The 17927-nt window shown below is 37.4% G+C and overlaps 1 protein-coding gene across 4 annotated transcripts in view; it reads left to right on the plus strand.

Annotated features, from left to right (window-relative positions):
* The window catches only part of LOC105424069 (uncharacterized), a 474166-nt gene that overhangs the window by 428848 nt on the left and 27391 nt on the right, over window positions 1-17927 (plus strand). For all 4 annotated transcript variants that reach the window (XM_089081487.1, XM_089081486.1, XM_089081489.1 and 1 more), the window contains one exon: window positions 16250-16718. In XM_089081487.1, the coding sequence (XP_088937613.1) occupies window positions 16250-16683 (434 nt within the window). In that variant the 3' untranslated portion in view covers window positions 16684-16718. The remainder of the gene's footprint in view (window positions 1-16249; window positions 16719-17927) is intronic.

The raw sequence follows: 17927 nt of genomic DNA on the forward strand, positions 1-17927 counted from the left end.
GAGGCTTCCTGTTGAGAGAGCAATGGCAATTAAAATTATAAGAGAAAATAGTTTTGGAAGAAAAGTCTATAGTGAACAAGCGGAAATAAAGAATTGTTTTTTTCTAACGGGAGAAACTTTAGTGGGGAAAGAAATAAAGTTTTCGAAAAAACGAAATAAGCGGGAAGCGAATTATAAGGGATCAAAAAGTTATATGGAGAGGAATAAATTTCCTCGCAAAGAAAAAGAGTGCTGGCAACGTGGTAAACAGGGACACTTTCGCTCGGAGTGTCCAACCCTTTTGGAATCGCAAAAGGGAAATTAGGTTCCGTTGAGTTTATGGGGGCGAATTCAACGAAGAAGCGTAATGCCCCAAGTAGCATTAGGCGTTTTAGAAGAAATTGTGAAAAGAATGAAAGTTTTATTTTGCGCGGTTTGCTAAATGAGAAAGATTGTTTATTTAAGTTAGATACGGGCTCCGATGTTACACTCGTAATTAGTGGTTTTGCAGGTATTAAAGGGAAGCGATTTTCTGTAGGAGAAAGTAATTTGAGATATCCTACAGGGGAAAAAGTTCCGGTAAAATTTAAAGTTTTAATTAAGATTGAGATAGGCAGACTTTGGAGATTTTTGCGTTTGCAGTTGAAATGACTGAGGATTGTATTCTGCGGATTTCTTTTCGCGCGTAGGAATGCAATCGGCTATGGAGGCTCTTCTTCAAGAAGGATTAGAAGTTAGTTTCTGTCGGCGGATAACGAGTGTGGAGGAGAGTGTTCCTATGGGATTGAAGGAATTCTTCAATAATAATTCTCGTGAATTAGAAGAGAATCAGAAAGTGATTTTTGCAAAACTTTTACAGGAATTTCACGATGTATTTTCTGAGCAAGCCGTTGCGGGAAAGTGTGAAGTTCTTCAACATAAAATTGAATTGTTGGATTCTCATCCTATTAAACAGGTTCCTAGGAGAATTCCAATACATTTGCGTTCAGAAGTTGAAAGAATTATGGAGGACATGAAAGAACAAGGAGTAATTGAAGAATCTTCAAGCCCTTGGGTTTCTCCAGTAGTTTTGATAAAAAAGAAAGAAGGTTCTCTTAGATTTTGCGTTGATTATCGGAAATTGAATACGGTTACGAAAAAAGATTCTTATCCGCTACCAAGGGTTGACGATCTTCTTGATCAGTTATCGAGAAATACCACTCTGGTTTTCCACTCTGTATTTGAAGAGTGATTATTGGCAGTTGAAAATTCGTCCCGAAGATAAGGAAAAGACTGCTTTTTCTGTGGGTAATGGGCTATGGCAATTTGTCGCGATGCATTTTGGTCTGTGTAATTCCCCGACTACCTTTCGTCTTATGGAACGGGTTCTTCGAGATTTACTTTCGAAAATTTGCCTGGTTTATTTGGATGATGTGATAGTATTTGGCAAAACTTTTGAGGAAATGAAAGAGAACTTAAAAGAGGTTCTTCTGAGATTTCGTGCTGCAAAACTTAGTGTTAACCCAAAGAAATGTAATTTATTTAGGAGACAAGTAAAATATTTGGATCACATTGTTTCTTCCGAAGGTCCGAAAGTCCGAAGTTTTCTTAGATTTTGCTTATATTATCGGAAATTTATTAAGGAATTTTCTTCAATTGCGAAGCTTTGTTTAAGTTAACTGAGAATTTGACTAAATTTGATTTGACCAGGCAATGTCAAGAAGCATTTTTGAAGTTAAAGCAGGCATTAACGTCTGCATCTCTTCTTTCCTTTCCGAAAGGAGAAAGAAAGATGATTCTGGATACGGATGTTTCAGGTTTCGGAATAGAGGCGGTACTTTCTCAAGTTCAGGATGGCTGTGAGAGGGTCATTGCCTATTATAATCGGGTTTTGAAGCCTGAGCGGAATTATTGTACAACAAGAAGAGAGTTATTAGCTGGTAGAATCGGTGAAACACTTTCATCATTATTTGTACGGAAAGAGTTTTTCTATCCGAACTGACCATGCTTCTTTGAGATGGTTGATGTCCTTCAAAGACTTGGAGGGAATTGGCTCGCTGGACGGAAAGATTACAGCAATACGATACACGGTAATGCCGATGGTCTTTCGAGACGCATGTGCAGTTGAAAATGTAGATACTGTACTAAGATGAAAGTTCAGAGGGGGCTTCCTGACGATTAAGTAGTTGCTCGAATTATTTTGTGTGAGGATTCTTCTGAAAAATGGCGTAAGGCCCAAATGGAGGATCTGAAATGTTTTTACTCGCCAAGGAAAGTGATTTGCGACCTACTTGGGAGAAAGTTTCTTCAAGGGGTTTGTCTGCCAAGATTTATTGGCATCAATGACATGCCTTGGAAGTTCAGAATGGGATTTTGCATAAGAGATGGGAGGCTCCTAATTTGAAAAATAGTTTTCTTCAGTTGGTGGTCCCACGAGGCAAAGTGAAGCAGATTTTAGAAGAAGCACATGATACTCCTTCTGGAGGACATTTCGGGATCAATAAAACGCTAGAAAAGATCCGGAAGCGTTTTTATTGGGCAACCTGTAAGAAGGATGTTGAGGAATGGTGTAGAACCTGTAGGATTTGTGTTGCGAAAAGGGGTGCTATGAATAAAGGGAAATCTCCTTTGCAGATTTTTAATTCGGGAGCTCCTTTTGAGAGGATTCAAATGGACATTTTAGGCCCGTTACTCGTTTCTTCTTCAGGCAACAAGTATCCCCTAGTTGTTCTGGATTGTTTTACTAAATGGATAGAGGCTTTTCCTCTGAAGAATATAAGAGCTACAGTAGCAGAAATTTTTGTTAATCAGGTTTCTAGATATGGGATTCCGTTGGAACTTCATACCGATCAGGGGAGAAATTTTGAATCGCAGCTTTTTCAAGAATTAATGAGAATTTTGGGAATCAGTAAAACGAGGACGACTGCTCTTCATCCTCAGTCTGATGGTGAAGTTGAAAGGCAACATCAGACAATTTTATAGTATTTGTCGAAGTTTATTGAAGAGAATCAAAAGGATTGGGATCGTTGGATTCCCATGTTTCTTCTTGCCTATAGGATCTCTAAACATGAGGCTACAGGCGTAACTCCTTTGGAATTGTTTTGCGGAAAGGATCTTACCTTGCCGATGGATTTGATAAAAAGTACTCCTCCAAGTAATGGTCTTTCTGAATCAGCGGAGGAGTACGTTCAGGATTTGCGGCAGAAACTGAATGAAATTCATCAGGGAGTAAGAGAGAAATTGGAATCAAGGTCTTTGAAGATTAAATGCCGCTATGATCATAAGGCTAGGCATCCCGTTTTTGAGGAGGGACAAAAGGTTTGGCTATTTAATCCTCATCGTAAAGAGAGTAAGTCTTCCAAGTTGCAGTGCGATTGGGAAGGGCCCTATAAAGTTATCAAAAAGTTGAGTGACGTAGTTTTCTGTATTTCCCGTTTAGGAGGTCGAGCAAGCAAGGTTGTGCATGCCGATAAGTTAGCTTCTTTTAAGGATACGGAAGAATTTCAGAAAGGTTTTCGGAGCCCGGTAATCTAGTTTCTTTTGTCGAGTTTTGATTGTTCAGTCCCGTTCTTCCTAGTAGCGATTAAAGTCCGGTTCTTGCGAAATAAAGGGGAATTAAAAATATTAGTTGTTTTTACCTTTTTAAGAAGTTACTGTTTTCTGTTTTCTTTTCTTTTTCTTCAAGTTTTCAATTTTTGGAAAGACTTTGAGAAAAGATCCGGAGCCCATTCAACAGGCAGAAACTTCGAGCCGAACATCGAGCTGAAGTTTTTTTTTTTTTAAAGAAAAAGAAGTCTGCATCGCCCCCAGTTTTCCGAGTCATGGTTTTTCCGGGGGACGTAAGGCAAATGCCGAGGCAGGGGCTCAGTGAGTCTTTCTTAAAGACGAAGGGTCCATGACGATTACCGTCACTTTGTCCGAAGAATAAAAAAGAGAAGCGCAAAGCTCAAGATGAAGAGTCAAAAGAGAAGTGCGCAAAATTTCAAGAACAAGATTCTTCTGAAGAGTAGATAAGACTAGGCCTAGAAGTAGCGGCGCCCGGTAATCTGAGGTAGCAGCCCAGGATAGGGCAGGAAGTGCCCGGAAGTCTTCTCCAAGAAGAAGTTCTTGAACAAAGAAGAATTGTCGGGACGACAATTTTATGAGGGGGGGGGGGCAGTGTTGCGACCGTGCGGTGTTCCGCTCGGCGCTGCCCCCGAGGAATCAATATAATCAATGAGACTTTTAAGTGAGGATCGGCTCTTGGCAATGCGTTATTCTCCGGTTATTTTTGTGATTTTCACGGTCAGATTCCGCGGCGGTCAGACGCGTTTCTGTGCCGATGTATCGTTGGCTTAATAAAGAACGTGTTTTTCTTAAAATAAGCGTGTTTTTCTCCTTTCCGGAAGCGCTCCACCGAGTACCGCAATCGCGAGAAGCAACGGCACGAACGCGACAATATATATATATATATATATATATATATATATATATATATATATATATATATATATACAGAGTGTCCCGTAGCATTGTCCTCATTGCTCATGAGAAGGTAGACGGGAGCGAGATAAATGACAATACCTATATCATTTTGCGTTTCGCAATAATTTTCGAGTTATTAAATACTAAAGTTGCACAAATAAGAGCGCGCGGGGAGAAGGTGTTCTCTCCGCGCGCTCTTATTCCCGCCTGACCCGTAGAACGACCTAGCGTGTCGACATTGGCCATCCGGCATTCGGCAATAATTGAGGCGCGCGCGGCGAGGGGAAGGATGAGCCGCTCACACTTCTTATCACACTGAGACTCGCGTCAACGTTATACAATTACAATTATTAAATATTTTATTCTTTATAATATTTATAGCTTTTTTAATAACGTAATATTTATAACTTTTTTAATAGCAAAAAATCAAATATGTACTAACTTCGCGAATGTAGCCATACATCTTTCCTTCTAAAGTACAAGAATAGAGTAAATATTATTACTTTAAACGACAATTGTAGTTAATATACGAATAACATTAATATTCGATTCCCGCCATTATGTGTAATTTTAAGAAAAAAATGTAAACTTACTACTTTTTTACACTTTTCATTAAAAACGGTACGACACTCGAGATAATAGTATTGCGCGCTGATTATTTACCGCAATTCTAGCGATAGTTCTCGGTAGTTCTAGTAGAATTTCATACTCATATTTTAAGAAGAGTTTCAGCGGCCGCATATTTTTTAATAACTTTTTAATCTCTAAATCCTGTGATTTCATGAAAGAATTATATAGTTAGATTTTGCAAGTAATTTTTATGTAAATCAATTTCGTATCTTCTTTGCACCAATTGGTTCATCTCATTATTCTCTGTAAAAGTATTGAAGTATTGAAGTACAGTTACCAGAAAAATAGAGATATTTTATATTTCATTTTAAAATTGTGCGACACTAAAGTTCATTTTTCCATAAATTTTTTATAACCATACTTTATAATCATAAATACTTGATTGCTTTTATGTGCAAAATAATTAGAGGATGATTGTAAAGCGAAAAATTCTGTTAGAACTACAATAAATAATCACCACGACACTTTTTCTCCAATTGTACCGTGATTAAAAGTGTGAAAGATAAACAGTTTACATTCATTTTTAAAATTACACATAATAATGGGATTCGAATAGTATTAATTAGAACTATTGTTAAAAATGATAATATTTATTGATAATATTCTTTTAGTTTAGAATAGGAGATGGTCATGCTAGATTCGCGAAATTAGTACATTATTTAATTTAATTTTTTGCTATTAAAAAAGCTATATATATTATAAAGAATAAAATATTTAATAATTGTAATCGCGTGCATCAAGAGACATGGATGGTATCTCGACGCCAAGTTCACGCGCAGCGAAGTTTGCATAGAATGACGGTGAGACGCCTGTGGCTCTATTTACGCGAGACCCCGGGATGAACTCGATCTACATTTATTTTCATATCTTAGCAATGACTGCATCGATTAAGTTTTAACTACGCTTAATCAATAGCTGAATATCAAATTATATCAGAAAAGTGTTTTTATTTTTTTTCTCCGTGTTCTACAAACTGAGATATCGCGACGCAATCGTGATGCAAAGTTCAAATTGGTAAATTTTAGAAACGTCCTGGTCGACCGTGATTCTCCTTTTTTTGTCGCAAGAGGCACTAATGAATGACAGCTCTTGCATTGCTCATTTTTTTTATTTAATATGTCTTTGACAGATGTCCTTCGTATGAAGTTATATATGTATTGATTATATATGTATTATATGAATTGATTAATAAAATAGAAGATATAACGTGTGTCACATATAATAGTAAGTAATACTATAATATAATACATTGAAAGAAAAGTCAAATCGGTCCACCAAAATAAATAATTTTACATTAAATTGTAAGAAAATATTGACTAAAAATAATTTATGTCAAAATGTCCAATTATAAATCCAATATATAATCCAAATATAAATCCAATTATATAAATATATTTACTTAAATGTATTAATGGTATTATTATCTACAATCATGATTTATAAGATATACAGGGATATAAGATATATGAGAGAGGTTGTCTATGATACAAATTCAAATTTTGATATTTCATTATATGATTATGATTAAATACGCATAGGCAATGTACTTATTTTCTATGCTTAGATATGATGCAATTAATGAAATATTTCATTATCATTGTATTTCAACGTTATTTGTAACGGAGCGCATCCCTCCGCTCCATTCCTCTTCCGATTTTCCCTCGATCATCGGAGACCGCCGAACAACAGGCGAAGTGCGGCAGTGGCCGCAAGAGGCATTTATGCCTCCTCTTTTAAGTATCATGCTACGCGAACTCCGAAGCATCGGAGAATACCATGAAAACTTGTTTTCGTGATATTTCCTCGCACCGCGCCACGCGTTGCGCCACCAAGCGCTAACGCACTCCGCACCGCACCACCGAGCGTGAATGTGTCCCGCGCCGCACCGACGCCGCGCCACGCAAGCGAGCGAGCATCCCGCACCGCGCCACGACCGCGTCTACAAGTGCGTGACCACCCCCGCACCGCGCCGTTACCTTCCCACCGAATTCCTTCTCTACCCTTAACCATCCCCCGCTCCTATTCCTTCTAATCCCCTAAAAAACCAATTATACCCGATCCTTTTTTCCGCTCCTGGGGAGAGGGATGCTAACTCCGAGATCGATCAATCCGACCGAGTCGTCATCCGACTGCAAATACCGAGGTCGATCTCGGGTATAAAAAGGCATCGCTCTCCACAGGAAATCACTCCTCGTTGACTCCTATTCCTAGCTCGTTTTCCGAGAGCCCGTCTCAAGGAAGCGAGCATCCGAAACCGATAGCAAGCCTGAGTTTTGTTGGGGCCCTCCCCAACGCACCAAGTTGACTTGGTCTGGCTGAAAGCCATCTCCGTATCTCGCAAGCCGAGAGTTGCTGGGATCTCCCCAGCGCGTCGAGTTCGCTCGATCCGACTCCGCCGTTCCCGAGATTTCTCCGCCGGGCATCGGGATTCTCCCCGATACCACCTCTCCGAGCACCAGGGTACGCCCTGGTCAGCCGAGCACACTCGACACCTCCACCGTCTTTTCCGCACACAGCTGGGGCCCTCCCCGGCTGGCCGAGTTCACTCGGCATTCACTCAGACAGACGAGGGGCGCACCCCGTCAGCCGAGCCTTCTCGGCAGGGAACGGGCACACCTGTTCTCCTATCTAAACGATCCGACGACCTCGCGAATATCTACCCTCGCGACAACACCCGCGATACGCGTGCCCGTTTTAAATCACCGCTGATTTAAAGGTCCGCGACGAATACGTGCGACACCGCCGCCGCCGCGCGCGCGCCCCGCGCCACCGAACTGCGCGCCGCGACCAGTATCGCGCCGACCGCCAGAGCGATATCTCATTTCGTATCCAAATACTATCCGCGCGCCGATCGCCGTCTCGCCCGTCCACGGCCACGAACATTGACGCGAAGATTCGGTGCATTCCATCGCACCACTGTTAGTTGAATAAAGCATTGTTATTTCTTATAATTATCGCTTAACAACTTGATAACCAACTGTCTGTCTCCAATGTCCTCGCTTCCCCTCCTGGTAACCGACTGACCGCTCTCCGCGCGGGAAAGCGAGACCGTTTTAATTTATATCGATACTTAACACATGTCGTAATATCTCGCTATTAAATTGATATTGATATTTTGTGATATGTTCTGGTATTAATTATACATATGTATGTAATATACAGATAGGTTTCGTAAAAAAACTAAAAATAATTTCTCAATAAAAATATAATAGTATATCATATCAATATATTTGTATAATAATCTCTATTGACGTTAAGAGGGCCCTCGTGGTGCCTTTATCACTTGTTATATCATCATGCCTGAGCGCACGAAATATTAGCTCTATGATTAGTCGACTTTAATCGCTATTAATTTAAAAATTATTATAGCCTCGACATTTTCGTATTAGAATTTTCGTCTTATTTTTAAGTCAGGAATATGTCATAAAAATTTCGGTCGCGAGTTGTGGGACACCCTATATATATATATGTGTGTGTGTGTGTGTGTATATTATAGTGATATTAAGTCGTTATTCTATTTAGTAAAATATGTAATGTTGTGAAAATAAATTTTTAAGAATTATTTATTAATATCAGAAAATTTTATATGTTTAAGACAAAATTCGAACGAAATCATTATATTGTTTCAATATTTTAAAAATCGACAAACTTTTCAAACTGCAAAATAAATTTGAAACTGCGAAACAAATTTGAAACTGCAAAACAGTTAATTCAGAAATATCTAAATAATAAGTTGTAAAAACAGGATACATTTCAAGATGATCCAGAAAATGCAATAGGTGTGCAAAACAGAAGTGGGTAAAGTCATGCAGGATTTTAAAGATCTTGGAGTTAAAATTAAAGAAGATAATGTTTCTGAAATGATAAGAAATTAAACACGGATCAAAAGAGAGTATTTAATAGAGTTATTAGCACTATTAAATCAGATAAATCAGTATTACGATTATATAATAGCGGTGAAGGTGGTACTGGGAAAAATTTTCTAATTAAGACTATTAAATGTTGGATAAAACAAAATCTTAATAAAGAAACTGCTGTAGCACTTACAAGTATTGCAGCATTTAATAGACAGTTTGACAATTCACAGATTGTTTCAATTACTTGTTAAACATGGTCATACTCCTAAACAATTATCTGATCAATTATCATGTATTGAAAATTTTACCAAGCAAATTTAAATGATGTTATGCTTTTTATAATAGATGAAATGTCAATGATATCTAATTTAATTTTAATGTATATACATCTCCGATTATCCAAAATATATGACAGTACTGAATGTAATGATGGCTGGTTTGATCGAAAACATATTCTTTTATTTGAAGATGTTCAATTACCTCTTGTACACTAAGATTTTATTTTTGTTAATTTATTGAAAGAAAAAATTGATAATGTAACGGTACGTCCCTGTGTGCTCGATTTTCTACGGTACGGACGCGGGGACGTGCGCTCGGAGTATGCTCGTTGGATGCCGGGTTCGGGAGAGGCTTGCAGTCGCCGGGTTTTAACAACTTTATAATGATTTATTAGGTGTATAAAAAAGTTCTGAGCTTTTTTTGTAAAATTCAATCTTTATTCAAAAACAAACAAAAAAATATTAATCAGCGAAATATTCCCCGTTTGCATCAACGACCTTTTGCCATCTTTCGGGTAACTTGCGAATTCCTTGACGATAGAAGTTCACCGGCTTCGAAGCGATAAAGTCATCAATGCATTTTCGTATCTCTTCAAATCTCACGAAATCAGCCAAATGATGTATCAGCCAAATGATGCTGCAGCGACCGAAATAGGTAGTAATCAGAAGACGCCATGTCTGGACTATACGCCGCGTGCGGGAAAAGTTCCCAGTCTAACGCAAAAATATGGTCCTGAGTCGCTTTCGCAACATGTGGTCGAGCATTGTCATGAAGCAAGATTACTTTACGACGTCCTTGGCCAGTAAATGGCCTCTTTTCTTCTAATGCATCGCTCAAATTGGTCAATTGTTGTTGGTAGCGGTCTGCCGTGAATGTTTCACCCGGTTGTAACAACTCGTAATACAACACACCTTTCCAATCCCATCAGATACAGAGTAAAACCTTCTTGGCATGGATATTGGGCTTTGACGTCGAAGATTGACCAGGGTCAACCCATGATTTTCTATGTTTAGGATTATCATAAAGAATCCACTTTTCATCACCTGTAACAATTTTGTGCAGAAAATCTTTTTTCCGGGACTTTGAAAGCAAAGTAAGTGCAGTGTCACGCCGACGATTTTTGTTGTCTTCGGACAATTCATGCGGAACCTATCTGCCTTCCTTCTGAACCTTTCCCATCGTATGTAAACGTATGAAAATGGTCTGCTGCGAACGCCAAGCTGTTCTGCAAGCTCTTTTTCAGTTTGCGCAGAGTTTATATCCAGCAGTACTTGTAATTCGTCCGTTTCAATCTTTTGGGCGTCCAGCACGCGGTTCATCTTCAAAACTAAAATCTCCTTGGCGAAATTTTTGATACCATCTTTTACATGTAGTATTTTACATGTAGACTTACAGTGTTCTCTCCATATGCAATACAAATCATTGCAGTGGCTTCAGCAGCATTTTTCTTCAGATAAAACGCGAAGTGGATGAAAAATCGAATATGCTCTTTTGTTATTGCCATCGTGAACATTACTGATTTTTGAGGTTATGTGCATCAAACGCCAAACCGTATGGCATTTTAAAAGGCCAAATGTCAACGCTTTAAAACCGCGAAAGGGCGAGAAGATATATAAAATTTAAATTATTATTTCGGTTGTATGAAATCTAAAGCTCAGACAAACTATCGTTTTGTTAACAACAAAACGATAGTTTATTACAAAAATATCAAAACATTTGTTTTGGCTATGTATTTTCTGATCTTTAAGATTTTTTTTAACAGAGAGAGAGAGAGAGAGAGAGAGAGAGAGAGAGAGAGAGAGATGACTACATCGCTTCGCTCACCATCAACGTCGTTCTGTTCCCGCCGTATAATTCGTCAGCTTCACTCCGACTTGCTCCGTTCCTGTTTTTCCTGTATAGACGGGCGCCGATTCGTTAACTTTAAAACCGTATAATAACGAACGAAAAGCTCAGATCAAAAAACTCAATGACTCACGACTTTTTGATTTGGATTCTTGTCCTGTATATCATAGTATACTCCTATGTCCCATAGTATACTCATAGTATATATATGTTTTTTAGTTACACTCTGTATATTGCGACCGCTGCCTTGAATTTGTCGCACGTCGGTCTCATGAACGGTGCGGTCCGCCACGCGCCCGCACGAAGATAACCGGCACACAATAGTGACTCTTATTACTTCCTTAATCGCTCATATACAACATGGTTGAGTGCCAGGCACACATTACGTGCCACAAAAATCCGGGATTCTATTCGTCTACGGGTCTATTCGTCTCGAGTCAGGGCACGCGGCGACCCATAACGACCCCGAATGCACGGCAGCTCAGAAATTACTAGGGAGAGAGAGTGGTCCGATAGTCAGGGCGCTATTCGAAGAGAAAGAGATAGAGGCCAATAAATAATTAACGCCAATGGTTAAAATTAATAAAGTTTATTCGCGGACTTTCCAATACGGCCTCGAGGCAGTTTATAATATAAATTCGATCTCACCGATCACGCGGCTAATCCGAAGGTCGCGCGACGTAAACAGAGATGATTGGCGGTATCGGGAGATTTCGGTTAACAATATCCACGGTAATTTGACAACGATTTCTCACGCAAAATGCGTAACATCGAGCTCCCGGAATTCTCAGCGGGACTGGCAGCAAAATATATAATACTCAACATGCAATTAATTAGCGCAAATAATTATATTAATGCAAATAAGGTGATAATAAGCGCGCAATCCACAACCCGAACAGCACGCGCAAGCGAAAACATGCGGCCGGCTAAACTCGCGACCGAAAACAGGATAGCGCAACATACAAAAATAGCAAATAGTGACAGCATGAACTAATATTAATGATAATTTGAAACTACGCAATACTACACTGAAGCGATTCAGTCACTACAACAACTCGACGTATAAATGTGATACGATTTCACTACGCGATATAAGCCGCCCAAACGGCAAGAAAAGACATCGCATCATATCATAAAATAGCAAAAGAGATACATTGACAAAGGTGACTTAACGTGGCCGCGGGGGAGGGGGAGAGGGCGAGCGTTGTCCGGACTCCCTTCTCAGGCGGATGATCGCCACGTCGCAGGCACCCTTGATTCGTTGCATTCTACTTCACTCACAAAAACCCGCGCTACCAGCACTCCCGCAACGCTCGCCCGATTCACCCGTGATTCGTGCGACGACGGAGGTGACGGAGGCCTTACAATAAGGAAACGCTCGATTCAACCTGACTCGTTCCTTCTGGCAGATCGATGGCTCTCGGATACTCGTCCTTCCTATTTGAGCACTCCATAAAAAATAATCTTCCGCGCCCTCGCGGAATACACACAGTCGATCGCCGCCTTCCTCTCGCAATTTGGGGCAGTTTTACTATTGGCCGAAAATCGGCTAGTAATCGCGCGAATCTAATCGGCCGCGCATCGCGAAGTCCTTGCAGGAAATTTAAATGCGGCGGCATCTGCGTCCCTCGGCTTCTTGGTTCCTTAGACTCTGAGATTCCGAGATTTCTCGCATCTCCTATCGTCAACTCGGTATTGCCAGTTTCCCGTCCTTCCGGAGCCTCGTCGGGACGTTCCGTGACCGGGATTCTCCATGTTTTGTTCCGTTTTGTGAGGTGGCGTCTTCCCCGTCCTCGCCCCGCTCACCTCCTGATCGGCAATGGCAACTTTTCAAACTGTAACGAGATCTCTTTCAAGAGCGTTTCCATTTCCGCTAATGGGTGCGTGAGGGATAATACAACCTGCGTGCTACGATATGTTCCTGTCGCTCCTCTCTCAGTCCAAAACACCATAATAAAGTTACGTTTTATTGAGTACTTTCCAAGTTATGGAGCTTGAAAGTTACAGTACCGCCGGCGTTATCCATGTACGCATGCGCCTTAGTTGGCCGAATCAGTGATCGGTCTTGCCTTAATTGACTAGATCAGTGATTGGTCTTGCCTAACTTAACAAGTACTTAACGAAAAGTAACTTTATTATAGTGTTTTGGAAAGCTCTCGAGATAAACTACAAGAATATGTAATAAAAAATAAGGGGTTTTAAAAAAACATTAATGACCTTGACCTGATTTTGACAAGGTCACTCAAGGTCAAGTCCACATTTCTATCATGTGTCCCCCTTCAAGCCATACAACTTTCGTTCGAAAAATTTTTCAATAAAATCATCGATTCGCGAGATAATCGACCATATCACTTAAAATAAAACGCTATGTATATATGCATATGGGTGTTCGGTATCGCTCATATTACCTTTCGTGGGTAGATAGAGTCAGTGGGTAGGTAAAACTGATAGAAAAGTCTTCTACCATTTTGCAATTTTCGCGATAATTATCGAATTATTAATTCTTAAAAATCACCGTATTAGTCCGGCCCATTGGTAAATGCAAGCGCTCGTAAAAGCTACTTCTGCTCGGCGATCATCGTTACTCAGCGCGCGAATTGTTTTTTTTAAGCGGCTCTCGCATAATGCATATTGCCAATCTTGCCTAGTTGGCTGGATCCATGATCGATCTTGCTTTAATTGGATAGATCCATGATTGATTTTGCCTTAAGCCGTTGTCACACTACATATTACGGACATGGATTGGATTACGGATCGCGTTTCGGAATTCAGTCAATCAAGGCGAGGCAGCTTTAGTTAGCTAGATCCATTATTGATCTTGTCTTAATTGGCTGCTTCGCATATTAAGAGGTATAAATCTGATCAGACAACACCCACGTGGTACATCTTGGGTAATGCTAATGTCGGCGGTATTGTAACTTTCAATTTTCATAACTCGGAAAGTACTTAATGAAAAATATTTTTTATAGTGTTTTGAAAAGCTCTTAACATCAATTATTGGGTTCTGAAATAAAAAATAGGGTGTTCCATTAAAAAAAAATCTATGTGATCTTGATTTGATCTTGGCGGTGCTACTCAAGCTGATAAGATCAGTAAATAGATCTTCTTAAGCCTTACACCTTTTGTCTGAAACATTTTCTATAAAACTTGTATTTTCCGAGTTATTCAGGGGTATCCACCAACTTTTTTTCCTCACCGTGTGTGTGTGTGTGTGTGTGTGTGTGTGTGTGTGTGTGTGTGTGTGTGTGTGTATGTATGTGTGTGTGTGTGTGTGTGTGTGTGTGTGTGTGTGTGTGTGTGTGCGTGCGCGCGCGCGTGTGTGTGTATGTGTGTACATATATACATGGAATGAGTGTATATATATATATACATATATATATATAGATCAAGTGTATATACAGGGTGTTCCAAAATTCCCGCATTTGGAGTACACTATGTGATTCTTTATGCTAAAAGAAACAACTTTTTCCTTTAACAAAATTGCGTGCGACGAATAGTTTTTACAGTGGATTAGATTAAAAGTGACGAATGAGCGCGTGTATGTGCATAGCGGTCAGAGCTAGCGCACGTTTCTCAGGCCGGCGCAATCTAGTACTTAATCTTTGACTTCACGTACTATATTGTTTAAAATATGATAAAAGTTAACAAAATAAGTATTGTTTTCATCCTTTAACGATTTAATAAAAAAATTGTTTGATTTCGTAGTATTATCTCGAAATAAAAATAAATGTAAATACACTATGAACTGAGCATTCTATTAATTTATTACTGCACAATTGCATATAACAAAAAAATATACTAAATTTAACGAATTATTTAGATGAGTGAAAGATATCTATTAGATTCGGAAAAAATTAACGGAGACCGATTGGATTTGAACTCGGGATCCCTCGTCTACTAATCCGACACTTAGTCTGCACGACCACGATGGCTCCTCTTTGTTAGCTGTTTATATTCCGAATCTCTTGCATGACCGCTTACGATCGTCTAATTCTTACATACTATTATAAAAAAATCAATTTTTTGACTTTTTGTTTTTTGATTACGTACTCATGTAATTAATAAATATTCATTAAATTCAGTATTTTTTTATTGTTATATGCAATTGCGCATACGACAATAAAAAAATAATTAAAATAAAAGAATGCTCAGTTCATACACCATATAATTTACATTTATTTTTATTTCCAGATAATGCTACAAAATCAGACAATTTTTTTATTGAATTGTTACGTAAAGAATGAATACAAATACTTATTTTGTTAACTTGTATTATATTTTAAACAATACAATACGTGAAATCGTCAAAGATTAAGTCCCAGGCCTGAAGAACGCGCGCCAGACCTGACTGCTACGCACATACGCGCGTTCATTCGTCACTTTTAATTTGATTTACTGTAAAAACTACTCGTCGCACGCAATTTTGCTACAGGAAAAAGTTGTTTCTTTTAGCATAAAAAATCACGTAGCATATTCCAAATGCGATTTTGGGACACCCTGTGTGTGTGTGTGTATATATATATATATATATATATATATATATGTGTGTGTGTGTGTCTTGTCATCAAGTATATATATATATATATAAAAGTCTAATTCAGATGCACAATGAGTGTTATTTGTCTTTGTTTAACGTTAAAAAATATATCAAAAGATCAGAAGATAAAGATGATGTCTTGTCATCAAGTTCACGCGTAGTCACGAAGAATGACGGCAAGATACCAGTAGTTATACTGAGATATAATGAGTATATATATATATATATATATATATATATATATATATATATCTGAATTAAACTGCAATCTATATCTAGATCAAACGATTTATTATACCTCACGGGTGCCGTGACACGTAACATGAATGCCATGTGGCTTATTATTACGCCCTTATCGAATTCGCTAAAGCTTCTTTATTACATCTACTACAACAGATCCATTTGAGATTTCAACTTGTAATTCATCTTACTTGTAAATAGTAATAATAAATTTTTAGACATAATTAATTAATAATTAAAGAAATTTTAATCTATTTTTAAATTGATGAAGATTCAGATCTTTCTCTTTGAATTTAGATAATCCGACGAATTGGATCTGTGCTCATCAAGATCATTACAAAATTTTTTTATAAAATATATTTTATAATACGTCAGCATTACGAAAAGATTTACAAAAAATTGATTCTTTGGTAAAGTTCAATATATGTATTGATTACAGGTACATCTATAACGAACAACATTTCAAGTATTGATGACACTTTGATTATTGGTATCGTCGGCACTGTAATAACGTTTATTGCTATCATTATCATTACAATCTGTATCTGTCGACTACGTTGGAGTAATCAAATACAAGAAGCAAGAATTGCAGCAATGGCAACATCTAGTATTCACGAAGCATCGATCATACGACCAGCGAGTGCTTATTCGGGCAAGATAAATCCTCACGATCTTTATATAACCTCATCCAATGGTTCTACTCTAGGACACGGCGGTAATAATTCAATTCCACCGGCTTTTATACAAATGATGCCTTATGTGCAACCGATACATAGCGGTATAAATCCGTCTTTGCCATCTTCTCAGCAACTTTATGAATATTATGATAATTCATCTCTTCCCATTGTAATGGAAAACAAATTGGATAGATAACAAAATAATTCAACAAAACATTAATTTTTTTAAAGGTAAGAGAAAAAACATTATATTAAGTAAAATTTCTACTTTCAAAAACTATAATAATAATCATAATTTTAAAAAATTTTAAATTTTAATAAATTTATTTTTCTGAAATATATATATATATATGTGTTTTTGATACAATTCGAAGACATTTTTATTACGTGTGGTATATTTTGAGGACATTTTGTACTTTTGAGGACCGATCTCATTATTTTATTTGAATATTTTGGAGATTATCTTCCAAAATAACAAGTTTTACAGTTGATAATATTCAAAGACATCAAAATCTACCAATGCAAAAGTCCTTATAATAAATCAAACACATATTAATACTGTTTTGTATTTGGTACATTTCAAAGACTCAAAAATTCAATGTATTAGCACATATTCTTAAAATATGAAACAATCTCCTTTTCAAATTTTACACTTGTTTTCTTTAGTCCCATTAGCATTAAAACAAAAAAACTAAGTTCTATTGAAAGTATTCAAAAATGATTTGAAAGACTATTTCAAAAGAAAAATATCTAAAAGGAATTTAAATTATATAATGCAACCTCTGTATTTGATACTATATATTCTCGAAATATGTCTGTGTCTATGTTTTCTTAACTTTACCTTATTAACTATTATGAAGAGAATAACGAAAATAAATTATAGAGATAATAAAAGATAATAAATTATAAGATAATAAGATAATAAAAGAACATAAAGAACAGGAAAATCGAAATAATCCGATATAATCCATTTCAATTTATTAATAAATGAGTACCAAATATATCAATCGCATATTTCGTAACATAATATATTATATATATAGTATATGTCCTCAAAATTTACCAATTGTATATTCCTGTGAATATCTATCCTTTTTGTTTTATTTAATTAACATCGATGATAATGGATTTTATTGATAAAACTAAGAAACTATTATATAATCAATTCATTATTATTATATAATCAGTTTCAATTTATTAACATATGTCCTCAAAATATACCAACCGCGTATTTCTCCAACTTTCAATTCATTCTTGTCTTTTCATATATCAGTACTTAATTACAAAAACAATTTTGCAAAAATAATCAAGAAAGGAAGATTGCCAAAATGATAAAACTTACTATTTACTTATATTACAAACTGCCTTTTAACTTATTAACATATCCTTAAAGTATTTTAAGAAAACGCATGTTTTTCAACTATATATATATACATATAT

This window comes from Pogonomyrmex barbatus, unplaced genomic scaffold, assembly GCF_055798465.1.
Source record: "Pogonomyrmex barbatus isolate J1 unplaced genomic scaffold, ASM5579846v1 scaffold5, whole genome shotgun sequence".
NCBI lineage: Eukaryota > Metazoa > Arthropoda > Insecta > Hymenoptera > Formicidae > Pogonomyrmex > Pogonomyrmex barbatus.